The 13,111-nt window shown below is 52.2% G+C and overlaps 1 protein-coding gene across 3 annotated transcripts in view; it reads right to left on the bottom strand.

The window, feature by feature from the left end:
- Positions 1 to 13,111, bottom strand: part of DSCAML1 (DS cell adhesion molecule like 1) — a 321,095-nt gene that overhangs the window by 293,718 nt on the left and 14,266 nt on the right. For all 3 annotated transcript variants that reach the window (XM_036992686.2, XM_036992688.2, XM_036992689.2), the window contains exons 2-3: positions 11,842 to 12,159; positions 8,534 to 8,680 (exon numbers count right to left, since the gene is read on the bottom strand). In XM_036992686.2, coding sequence (XP_036848581.2) covers positions 8,534 to 8,680; positions 11,842 to 12,159 — 465 coding nt within the window. The remainder of the gene's footprint in view (positions 1 to 8,533; positions 8,681 to 11,841; positions 12,160 to 13,111) is intronic.

Raw genomic sequence — 13,111 nt, 5'->3', positions numbered from 1 at the left:
CATGAATGACAGGTGACAGAGGCAGCAGGGCACTGTGAGGTGACCTGTCACCACCAGCAGGGCTGTGGGCAAACTGCTCTGGGCCCAGAGCCTGCCCCACTCCCGAAAGGCACTTATCCCATAAAAGCTCAATAACTGATCACTTATTTTCTGACTAACCACTATTATCACCACAATGAGCATTTCAGTTTAGGCCTCTGACTAGGGAGAGAATTCCTTTGCTGCTTCTGAATGCTCCCTTGTAAGCTCTAACCACAAAGTGTGTTTTAGGGCTTCAGAAGGGAGGATTCTCTCTCCGTGCTCCAAGGAAGGAAATGAGGCTGTCTGAATCTGAGGCCCCTTCACCAGCAAAGCAGACCATGAACAAAAACAAACTTAAGGGCCAGCTGCCTCTCTACAGCTGCCTTGGTGGGAGAGACAGCGATTGCTGTGAGTCCCTGGGATAAGCCTTTGGCCAGGCCCTTAGGTATGTTACAAGGAGAGAGCTGGGGCTTTGGAGACTAAAGCGCTGGGTCTGAACCCAGGCCCTGCCACTGAGAGGCTGTGTGACCTGGAGTGAATTGCTTGGCCTCTCTGAATCACTTCCTTTATACCTAAGAATGGGGGTAGCATGCCTCCCTCACAGGGTTGAGAGGTCATCCAGGTGCAGGGTCCTGCATACATATGCATACTTATTTCCTCCCTTTTCCGTCTCTTCTAACTGCACAAGTCACCAAACCTCACTGCATCTCTTTGTCTGTAAAACAGGGAAGGTAACAGGGTTCCCGCTAGGAGCAAATGAGAAAAGCACCTTCTAAACCCGAGTGTTGTGTGGTTACAAGTTACCAGTGAACCATGTCTGAGCAGGTAGACCCGGGCGGTCTGTGGAGCTGAGCTCTGCTGTACTGCTACCAAACCACACGCCTTCATTCTTTCCCTCAGTGTAATCGTTACCAGATACCATGCAAATCACAAGAGAATACAGAGATTAATACCCCTATGTCTCAGTCATTTTGTTTCCCGCATTCTGCCCGGACATCATCATGGACCATTTGAGATAAAAATGTCCTAGTGGTTGTGTGTACAACCTGTCCTTCAGGGTTTTCTAGAGATCATGCCCCAGGGCAGCCATGTCTATGATCCCAGTACCACAGCTCCTCCCGGGCCTGCAGCCCCGGGTAAGCCAAGTTCTCCCTCCGGCCCAGCACCCAGAACCACAGGCTGGACACATTATGAAACAGGACAGACAATTTCCCCTTCTGTGTTTAGGCCCCTCCTTCTCCAAGAATTCAAGTCTCCCCAGAGGCCTAATTTTAGCTAAAGGTTTCCATGCGCAGTAGGTTTCATTGTACCCATTTCATAGATGAACCCACTGAGGCTCTGAAAATAACTTGCTGAAGGGCATGATTAGGACTTGCTGAATCCACAGCTTATCTCCTTCCCACCACATCCCACTACCTCTACTGTGAACTGTCTGCTCATATCTGTTACCCAGTTTTCCATTGGGTTGCTTGTCTTTTGTTGATTTGCAACAGTCTTTAAAATATTTATTATTTTTTTTTATTTTGAGAGGCAATACAGTGTAGCACCTTGGAACAAAATTAACGGAGTCTGAATGCATGAGTTTAAATCGCAGCTCCACCACCCACTAATGTCAGCTCCACCACTTGGCTTCTCTGTGCCTCAGGTTGTTATCGTAAAATGGGGGCATAACAGTCCCCTCATCAGATTGCAGTGAGCTAGTGGGAAATGCTGATAACAGAGCTTGGCAACTTAGTACGTGCTCAATGAATATTAATCATTACCATCATGTTGTCCTTTTTCTTTTTTCTCTAGAACCAGGTGGGACCTTCATGAGTTAGACGTCCTAGCGTCCTTTCCAGACTTCTCTCTCTGCACCTCTGCTTTCCCTCCCAATCGCCCCATCCTCTCCTTCGCTGCTGTGCTGTCACCTCCATCCAAAGGGCTCTTTCTGTCCCCTTGGCCCCAGAATGTATTCCAACTGCTGGCCTCACTCCCTTTCATGATGCCCTACTGGGCAGCTGCCACCAGAGAGTGCCATCACCTGCCTCTGTTGTATGTCTCAATGATCCTCTTTATGGGAAGATACTATATCCCCTCGACAGAAGCCGACCAAGGGAAGAAACGGGTCATGGGCACGTGTGACTCCTCGGCAGGGCCTGACACTGTGCCTAGCATCCAGCAGGGGCCCAAACCCCATTTGTGAAATTGCCTTGAGTGCACATGAGCCCAGACCGCCCATCTCAACCCCTTTTCCCTATGACCCTAAAGAGACAAGAACCAAGATTCCCGACTTTTCATCTAAACAGAACACAGGGAGACCCACAGAAGTGATCTCTCTCTGGATAGCCCTGAAGCAGCTTGGCATAATGGGGACCGAGGCCACCAAACTTAAATCCTATAATGCCGCCAATGTGCTGTGTGACCTCACACGGGCCACCGTCCCTCCTCCCTGCCACACGACATTCCAGCAGCAGAGACACTGGCCCTCAGTCAGCTTCATTGATCATCGTCTGTGAGTGCTATAGGGGAGAGGGGTCTGAATAAAATATGAATCCTGTCCTTGGTGATGACACATTCTTGTAGGGGGATAACACAGATTTTAAAATATTACAGAACAAAATGCATTTATTCTCTTCAGTGGAACTGATAAAAGTTTGGAGGGAGTTCACAAAAGGATCCCCTAGAGGAAGGTTAATCTGGGTGATTTTTAAATGCATTCTTAGAAGAAACCAGGAAAGACATCATGGCAAAAGGGGCATTTGAACCAGACTTTGAAAGACAGGTAGGTTTTAGACAAAGAAGGAAAGAAGTTTGGTTGTAAAAGGAAAGCACCCCATGGGTAGTTTAAAAAATGGGTCTTGAGAATGGGCAGGGAAGAAGCGGTGATGGGGGTGCAGGCACGAGAGCTCGGGTCTGTATCAGGAAATGAGGCAGGCCTGCAGGACCTGCAGCCCTTCCAGCCCTGGCAGCCTGTGACCCCATCCATCTGCAGCCTGCGTGCATCCAAGCCAGTTTCTAGGCACCACCTCGGCTCCCTCTCATCTCTACCATCCCCACCCACGCTGCTGTAGATTCACGGAACCCAAGGTAGCCTTAGTATCAGCTTGAGAAAAATGCAATTAATAAGTGGAATCTGCATTCCAAAGCAAAGCAAAATCATATTTGATTGTTTACTATGTTGCGATTACCTGTCCCTGTCCATCAGAGCGGACAACATGAACTGAATCCTAAATTCCCAGATCAGGACAGTCTTTGTGTCTCCCACTAGGCCAAAAACAGAGCCAGAATAAAGTCTTCTTGTTAGAATGGCTGTTTTGTTCACTGATCTTTCAGCTGGAGATCTGTTGGCCTTCAGAAAGGCTAAAGCCTCTGGTCAATGCAAACACAGCCAGAGGTCAGTACAAGGGCTGGTGACATGTTTCTGTCCCCAGGCGAGAGCAGGAGACAGGGATGGGCCCTCTGCCTAGGCTGGAAGCTGAGGACAGTCCATTCCTAATGAGAAGACCTCTCTGGGGAGGCAGCAGCAGTAGGGGACCCAGGGAACCCAATTCAAACCCAGGCTGCATCCCTTGTAAGCTATGTGACCTTGGGTAAGTTGCTTAACTTCTCTGGGCCTCAATGTCCTCGTTGATAAACTTGGAAGAAAAAGAACAACAAGACAAAAAAATGCCATCTCTCTAAAAGGGTTGTTGTGAAGATTAGAGATAATATAGTTCTCAATATGTAATACTGTCATTAATCTTGTCATTACTATTATGCTGTGACAGGTGCCATGAGGGCCCTGGAGATACAGAGATGAGAACGACCGAGCCGTCACCCTACTGTGGTAACCCAACAACCGCTATAAGCCAAGAGAGTGAAGCAGGTGCCTCATGGAAGCATGGGAGTAAGTTCTGCCGGGAAGGCCTCATGGAAGGGGGCACAGGCGACCTAAGTTTCAATGACAGAAGAGCATAGGGTATCAGTAAGGAAAGGTGGGTACAGTGCAGTCCAGGCAGAGGAGACAGCAGGACTACATGAAGAGTTATGAAAACCCAGGGACAACTTGGAACTCTGGGACACTGAGGGCGGGGAGGCTGCACACATGGACCCTCACCTCCAGCAAAGGTGGGCTGTGGGCAGGGAGCAGGGCCCGCTGGTCAGAGAGGACCCCACCGACCAGATTTCTCCTTGCACCTGCCTCTCTTCTTCCCCAGGGCATGCCCAGCCTGTCCGAAGCATGACTACACCCCATCTTCCAGGGCCCCATCAGCACAGACAAGCGAGTTGATCCAGCCCGGTCATCCAGAGCTGATACATCTGGCCCGCATCTGAACAGTGTCCAAAACTCCCCTCTGGGGCCAGGACAGCCAGTCAGGATGCCAGTGAAGGGCATGCCGGGAAACTCCCACAAGGAGCGCACATCGATATAATCAGGTCTGGTGGAAATTAAAAGCTATTAGCAACAGGGCTGGATTTATCTTTATATCCAATAACATGCATTGTAATGGTGATCATGCAGATGGGAAATTAAACCACATCTTGGCCTCACTGGAGGCCTTAATTTTAATTTATGTGTATGCACAGCCCTTTGCCCTCTTACACCACGCCACCCCCTCTGGAGATTCCATTCACCTCAAGACTACGTCCCCTGGGAGAGAAGTAAGGGGCAGGTGTGTCTGCCAGGGTGACAGGCTCTGTGCTCCTGCACACACATTTTTAAATGGCCCAACGGAAGGAAGATGGCCAACTTCGGGGACGAGAAAGCGACAGGTGTGGCAGGTAACCCTGGGGAAAGGCAGCACCTGGGGCTGTGTCTCCAGCCTCTGCTGCCCTAGGGGAGAGCAGAGCCACAAGCCATTTATAGAGTTTCAGGAGCCTGTGCCAGGAAGCTTAAGTGTTCCTCCCAACTGCGGAGGCTGGAGGGCTAACCTGTGAGCAAATACCCAACTCACAGAGCCGGTCTAGGCACCAAGTCTTCAATTCCTTCCAACCCCACTCAGAGAGAGGGGTTGAAGGGTGGGTCCCTCCTTCCAGGGCCTGTACCCACTGCACCAGGCCCCCTCCTCCCAGGGCATCTGCTCTCCCTGAGGAGTTATCTCACGGAGCCCTGGTGGACTCGCATCAGCCTCCTCGTCCCTCTTCCTGCTGTCTAGCACCTGCTCCTGCTGGCCCTGTGGTTTGTGGAGGATCTGGACCCAGCCCTGCAGACCCAGAGATCAGTCATCACTCTTCTCTGTATTCCGGAAGCCAGCCCGAAGTGTCGGGGAAAAGAACTCAGGCACCTCGGGCCTTGCTTACCCTCAAGGCAACCTAATTATGAAATGCCCTCCCCACCTTGAGAAGCGGCTGTCCAACTTCCCAGCCAAACACCTACATGCTCACTCACACACACACATGCACACTGGGCACAGTATACGTACGGATGGCAGAGTCCTATTTTTTATGAAAAAAAATCAATAAGCTATTTGCATTTTCCAAAATTAAAGCTTGCAGCATGTGAGCCCAAGTTCTAGTCTGGAGGGAGCGAAACGCCGCTCGGATTCTCATGGATTCCTCCGGGATCATGTTAGTTGGATTTGTGTACTTTGGGAAGTCTGTCCCTGGATCTCAAACGTAGCTGTAGAAGGATCTAGAATGATTACAGATGGTGCTGGAGGGTTGGGCAGGGAAGGAAAATTCTCCAAGGCTAAAGGAAAGACGGGTTCTACAGAATCAAAGTTTAACTGAGCCCTGCAGATTAGCATCAGGCCCAGTTCCCTGAAAATTACATCTTCTGGGGCCTGCAGCCCAGTCTTGACATCAAAGACAGCCTGCCTCACCACCTACAAGGGCCGCGGGGGAAGCTCACTGCCTAACCTTCCTTCTCTCCCGCCTGAGCTGGGCTTCTTGACACCCCTTCAGCCTTATCTCAGCGCGGCTGAGCGTTGTGCATGCTGTGCCTGTATTCCTTCAGGACCCTTCCAACCATCCATTCATGCCCTCCCCCAAACATTTAGTGAGCATTTGCCCCAAGTGTGCACAGTGGTGCACTAGGAGCCAGGGATGTATGGGTGAAACCCCAGTTCCCACTGCTCAGTCTACTGGGGGACACAGACCCTAATACACAGTAGAAATACACACATCATGGGAGACAGCAGTACAAAGAGGAGAGCCTCTCTCCTCCACCCCGCATTAATCACCATAGCTACAGCTGACCTCAGGGTGTCTCAGTACTGTTTGAACATTTTACATATATTAACTCATTTCATTCTTACTTGAACCCTATGAAATAGGTCAATCATCAGCCCCATTTTATTACAGTTGGGTAAACTGAGGCACAGAGGGGGTAAATGACTTGCCCAGCTGGTAAGCAATGGAGGGAGCTGTAGCCAGGCAGTCTGGTCTTAGGTCATAGGCGCTTCATCATTGTACTTAACCGGCTTCCACAAAGTCTTCCTTCCCTAAAAAGCAGCAACATTGACTTCCTTCCCTTCCTGAGGCCCAGGCACCCACTGCCCGCAACACACACCTACAGCCTCCCTTGCACTAGAGTAATGCTTTGCCGGACACATTGTACAGGTGCTGGGAGGCATTTTCATGAGGGGTTAAGTGCCCAGGTTGAAAGAACAGACCTGGGTTAAAAGACCCCAGCCTCTGCTTAACAGATGTGGGACCCAGGCATTCCTTCTTTGAGTCTCAGCTTCTCCTTCTATAAAGTGCAGGGGAAAAAATAGGCTTACCTTTTTTTAATGAGTATAAAATGAGATCATATGTGAATGTTTCTTAGACTGATGTCTGGCATATAGTAAGCACTCAAAAAATATCTTAGTGAAGATAACTCTAAGCCCAAAAACTCCTATGTCTAAGAATTACCTCATTTTTTTACATTCTTTAAATCACCTTCCATCCGACTCTGCTGGGTAGACAGGACACTCAATCTCCATCATTACTGGAGCTGCCCCTGCAGATGTGCCAAGGTCCAGGGTCTCTCTGGTGCTCACCAGCCCATTGCCCTGCCTGCATGATCCCTTTGGGTCTTGGGTTGTGCACCTCATGCCTCACTTGGACACAAGAATGAGGCTTCCATTCCAGACCCTATGGAGCCACACACAGCCACCGCCATGGTGTCACGCTGCTTCCCCCAGCTGCACTCACAGGCCTTCTGTCTCTGGCATTCGTTTGTTTCTGTTTGTTCTTGGCCCCAGAGGTGTTCCTCCCTGACCAGAACACCCGTCCTAACCTTTTCTGTTAGCTTATGGTTCTAGGAAAGGCAGGAAGAGCAGCTGTCTTCGAGTAGCTTTAGGATTCCTATCCTGCTACAAGCTGAGGCCAGGAGATACAATGGCCTGGCTGTCACTTAGCCCCAAGAGAAGGAGAAAGTACCACGAGCAAAACACTTATTAATGTCTCAACAAAAGGTGTCCTGCCCCGGTAGCTGTGAACTGGCCTGAGCATCGGCTCTCCCCTGGCTGCACATCAGGAGCTTTAAGAATGCTGATGCCCAGGTTCTCCTCCTGAGACACTGAGCTGGGGTTGGACCCAAGCACCGCTGTTTCCCAAAGAGCCCCCCAGGGATTCAAATGTGCAGCAGGATCCAGAACCCCTGCTTCACAGATCGCACGCATAGAAGTCTGTCTTCCCCAACTAACCTGAGAACCTTGAGCAACTAGAATTACTTCATGCCACCAGCGACAGCCCATCAGTGCTTGGAGGTGCGCTCAGAGGGCCCTGGTCAAATTCCCCCGCTTCAGAGGAGGGAAACCCGAGGTCCCTGGTAGGGGGCGGGAAGCAGCAGAGCCCCTGCCATGAGCCAGGATGAAGGGAGGTGCTAGAGCAGGGGAAGGACCACGGCCTTGTCACTGGGCGCCTGGAGGTCCTGAGGCCGGGAAGGCCTGTCTTGGGGTTTCTAGGCCTGCTTCCCTGTTGGAGGTACAACCCTGCTTAGGGAAAAGGAACCAGTAATAAAGGACTCACAGTCATGGCAGCTCTAGCAAGGTGAGCCTGCAGCGGACCTGAGCCTCTTCTCCCACTCCAGGCAAGTAGGGAGGGCAGCTAGAATTCCGACGGTGCCTTTAGCCAACGCGAGAAAGAAGTCCGGCACGCACGCCTGCTCGAGCCTGGTCCTCGAGAATCCGGTCTCCTTGCCCCAGTCACTCAGTACAGGAACACGGGCCGCGACCAGCCCCTCTCCCTCCTCCCCTGACAACCTTCCACACTCAGGGAGCTTCCAGCCTTGCCTCCCATCCCTAAGGACCACGGCAAACAAAGACCCAGAGGTCAGGAATAACGGGGACCCCCCTCCTTTGGGGGAGCAGGAGCCGCCCTGTGTCTGATGGGACCTTCCCATGCCCAGGAGGGGCCACCAGCACATGGGTTTTTACCGCCCCACAGAGCTGTCCCAAGCCAAGACCAAAGACACGTTTTGTCAAAGCATCACCAGACGATAACCGACCGCTCACCAGAACCAACCTCAAGACCTCGTTAGCTCCACAAAACGAGTCAGCGCGTCCACTTTCTCTCTCCCTCCCCCAGCACCCCCGCCGGCGGTGGCCCCACAGTTCCTTCTTACCTGGGATGATGGAGACTGTGTCCTTCTCCCAGGACACAACGCTAACATATTCCTGCACTGAAGAGGGGATGAGGCACTTGAAGACGGCCACGTTTCCACGCATTGACCTTTGATCCTCCACCCGGACGGTGTAGGGTTCCCTGAAAACTGCCGTGGGGAGAGGAGAGTATCACAAGGCTGGGCTGGGACATGGTGGGAAACAGAGAGCTGGCTCCATTCCCTTGGTACCCACAGGCCTCGCTCCCCTCCCGTCTCCCCCCACCTCCCACCTAGCCAGCCCAGCAGTTCCTGCCATGATTTTGTTCCTTCCTGAGTGGCTCCTTTTCCAGCAACTTCCCCCCTGCTCCCTGGGCAGCCTGCTGTTCTTCTGCAAGATCAGAAATCCCCCTTCTAACCTCTCCAACTTTGGTGAGTATTAACAAACTCTGTTAGATTGTCAGGGCCTTGCGGGCAGCCCTGTATTGAGATCACAGGCAACAAGGGGATATGTAGCTAACAACAAAATACGCCAGAATTCCTCTAAGGAAACCGCACCTGATCTCCTATTACTGGGCTAAGAGTGGCAATGGTGTGGATGGTTGTGATTGTAATTGCCAAGATAAAAACCGTGACACATGAGCTAACAACAGATTTTGGTACCACTTCAACATGAAAGACAGCCTGGAAAAATGTAGTTTATATATTGAACTTTCTGGAAGGGCTTGGTGGTTTGTTTATAAGGACAATGAGAAATATTTGAAACTGTGATATCTCTGACAATGCAGAACCCCAGAGACATGGCCAGTCCCCAGCATTCTCTAAAACAAGGCATCCCTGCTGCTTTCTTCCGCCTGTGGCCACGGTCTACAGCCTGACCCCCACCTCGCCCCTGCCCCCTGAGCTATCCCTCCCCCGCAGCGCCAGTGGAGGCCCCGTCTCCATCCCTGGGTCGGTTGGCTTCAGGGTGCTGTCACTGTTACGGGCAGTTGCTCTCTGTGTCGGGTCCCACGGTCGGCTGGCCTCTGCCTCTCCCTTGTCCTTCTCTGCTCGGCCTCTCCCAGGCCTCACTCCATCCTTCTACCCATTCTCTGCCAAGCAGAGCTGGCACATCCCGAGCCCCACTGCCTAGCGACCTTGTCCCTCAGCAGGCACCTGGGCAGCGTGCCCTCCTGCTCTCTCTGCCACGGTTGCCAGGGCGACACTCAGGGTTGCCTCTGGCTGCACCTGCAGCCCCTCTGGCTTCATCAAGAGCCTCTTAATTGGTTGTGTTTCCAGTCAGGCCAGCCGTGCCCAGCCCTCCCCAGGCCTTTATTCTCTCTAGTCTCCCGTGTTGTGATGGGGAGCAGACACAGTTGAGGTCCAGGAGAGAAGCCTGGCCCGCTCTCTGAGGCCACAGTGTGCCCTTTCATGGGGCTGGGCATGGCACTGCCTGTGGGTGGACGTGGGGAGGGTACAGAGGAGGTTAAGGGGAGCCAGCCCTGGGAAGACACAGGGTGGTGGAGTGGAAGGGTGGGGCTTTGGGTGCACAGCACCCAGGAGAGTTCTAGGGAGCCAGCAGACGCCAGCAGTTAGTAGCATCAAACAAGCAGCCCCTGCCTCCTCCTGTGAGTAGCTATGTGACCCTGGACAAATGCTTGTTAGCCTTCTGCAGCCTCAGTTTCCTCATTTGTAAAAGGAAATAATAATATTAACAGTGGCAATAATGGCAGCACGTAGAAGTCCTGGCACATGGAAAGCACACAACAATGTCACTTGTCATGATGGCTACAACTTTGTGATTAACTATGGGACCTGAGGCAAGTGACTTCACCTGTCTTTATCTTAGTCCCCTCATTTGTAAGAAACACCTCAGAGGATTATTGTGAAAATGGTATCCTGACCCAAAGACAGGCATGTAACAGGAAATATGATGTCAACTTCCTCTTAGCCCAATGCTCTAGGAGGGGAGGCCGGTAAGGGGCTCCAAATCCTGGCCTCAGGACTCTCAGCCGAGCACCTGGTGTTGCATTAGGGGAACCTCCTCCTGGCCAGCAGTTCCATGGGGAGCCCTGGGGAGGCACCCTGAGCAGGGCCCTCGGTGCTAAGAGCTCATACTCTACCCCCAAACAAGCCATGGGATGAAGACCAGCTCTTTAACTTAGAGCTGTCACCCACCTCACCCCTATGCACACCCCGTTTCCAAGCTACTGGGAACCCTGTAGGTCTGAAGAAGTCAGAGATCCTGCAGAACCAGTCACGAGGCATGCAGGTTGGGGGGGCCTTCCCTGGGACCCACTCTGCCCTGCCCAACACAATCGCCAGAAAGGATGGTGCTCCCAGGTGCGTGGCCATCGTGGCTGGAGCACTACCTTCCTCTCCATCCAAAGAGCTCGCCTAAGAAAGTCGCACTCCAAACTTCGGTGCTTTAACTGCTACCTGGGGCGCACCTCACAGCTGCTTAGGACACACCAGCGTATCATGACATCCTGGGTAAGAGCAGCTGATCCAAGCCTTTCCCTCACTCCTGACCTAACCCAGAGAAATTTCTATTTTCTCTGAAGAGACCAGCTGTGAAACCCTCACTGCCTCGACTCCATACTCCTGCAGAGACCAAACTCCTTCACTGCTAATTCTTCCAGCCTGAATTTCACCTAAATGTCTGTCCACATGAAATATACTCAAACATTCCATCAAAATGGAATGGGCAAGTGCAGGGTACTGAACAAGGGATTGCACAGTAATGAGTGTGCAATAAGTGTGCACACTAGGTGTGAATCCCACAAACACAACGTGATCAAAAGACTCAAGAGAATACACACCCAGGCCTCGGTTTATATTAAGTGCAGAAGTCAGCAAACATCTGTATTGTTAGAAGTCAGAACAGTGGTCTCCCCCAGGGGAGTAGTGACAGAGAAAAGCATGACGGGAATTCTGAGGCACAGGCATTGTATCTCTTGATCTGGATGTTAGTCAAACTTTGTGAAAATTCATCAAACTTCTATTTATAATATGTACAATTCTCTTTCAGTAAAAGGGTTTCTTAAAGAAGGAAACCACTGGATGTTTTCCAAGACTCCAGCACTGACTTGAGCATTTCACTTAATTTAAACAAGCGCCATCCCATTTTAGCCGCCATGTGTACTGAGGAGCAGGGGAGGGACTTAAGGCTGAGAAAGGTGGGTGCTCTGCCTAAGGACACCCAGGGAGAGGCAGCACCCCAGCTCCAAAGCAGGAGAAGCCTTCCTCGGGACTACTTCCTCCAAGTTACGTGCATTTCCTCAGAACAATGGGAGCTGCCCGCTCCCCATTTCTGCCTTCAGACAGGAGGGGAGCTGTGTCTGGTCCCTTACCTGCTTTGACGCGGATGTCGGGGCTCCGGATCTTGCCGGCTGCGTTCTCCGCGGTGCAGAAATAGTCATTGTCGTGGATAAAGCTATTGAAGGCGGAGGGGGAGAAGGGGTAGAGCTGCAGCGTCCCGTTGGCGTGGACGTGCCGGATGTGCGGCACGTCGTAGATGTCGTCCCCCGTGGCCAGGTACCATCGAAGGGCCGCGCTGGGGGAGCCCGCGGCCGGGCAGGGCACCACCACCCCCACGGAGCTGGAAAAGGTCACCTGCTGCAAGGAGTCATTTACAAAGTAGAGGCTGGTGCCGACATCCTCAGGGCGGGCTGCAGGGCAGGAGGGGAGAGGCTGGTTAGCCATGGAGCAGGCAGCGCTGGCGCTCGTTCATGCAAGCTGCAAGCATCAGCCATTCTACGAACACTTGCTGGGCACTGCCTATACCCCCCCGCACTGGCACAGGGGAAGAAGAGGCAGTTCCTGCCCTACAGGGGCGTCCAGCCCAGCATCGGAATGGCAAGAACACCTCATTCTCCACGCCAAGCCAAGGCCACAGACAGGTGGCCACCCCCTTGCTATGCTGGAGGGTCTGAGGCCACGAATCCACTACTGGCATTCACACCTTTGGAGAAACACAGATTGCTTAGGTAACAAACATTTGAGCACCTCCTTCCTGTACACAAGCAGGTTTGCACCCAAACTCAACTCATCCGTACAACCGCGTATCGTTTCTATCATTCCCTTTTTCTAGGCTGAGAATCGTCACGTGATTTGCCGGAGACCACACAGCTAATAAGCTGCAGATCTGAAAACCGAACCCACTGCTCCCAGAGGACCTTGGCTCATTTTCACAGCAGGTGAATGGCTCTCAAGACCAAGTTCTGAGAGGAACGGAGATGCTCGCCTGGAAGATAGAAGACAGCACGAGGGCCTGAACACCGTCTTCCACCTGCGGAGGTGGACTGGAAAATGTACAGCCCCAGGGGGCTGAACAAGGTCAAGGGGGACTGTGAGTGAATAAGATCGACTCGGGAAGCCAGAGACTCACACAGATTGTAAACCTGGCCAAGATGCTGACTGACTGTGGAGTTCCCTTCCCTTCTCTGATCCCGTGTGAAAGGTGGGGAGGAGGGACAAGGCCCAAAGACCCTGTGCATCCCTGACAGCTGCCACTGCAATACTCAGTCCCTTGGGAGTATGTGCTGACAACCAGAGCTGCCTGACATCAGCAGGGCCACCAGACAAGGAGGACAGCTGTCTGCAACACGCATCCCGGCACAG

Source organism: Manis javanica, chromosome 6 (assembly GCF_040802235.1).
Source record: "Manis javanica isolate MJ-LG chromosome 6, MJ_LKY, whole genome shotgun sequence".
NCBI lineage: Eukaryota > Metazoa > Chordata > Mammalia > Pholidota > Manidae > Manis > Manis javanica.
Note: the sequence above shows the minus strand (reverse complement) of the source record. Positions and strands in the feature narration are given on the sequence as shown.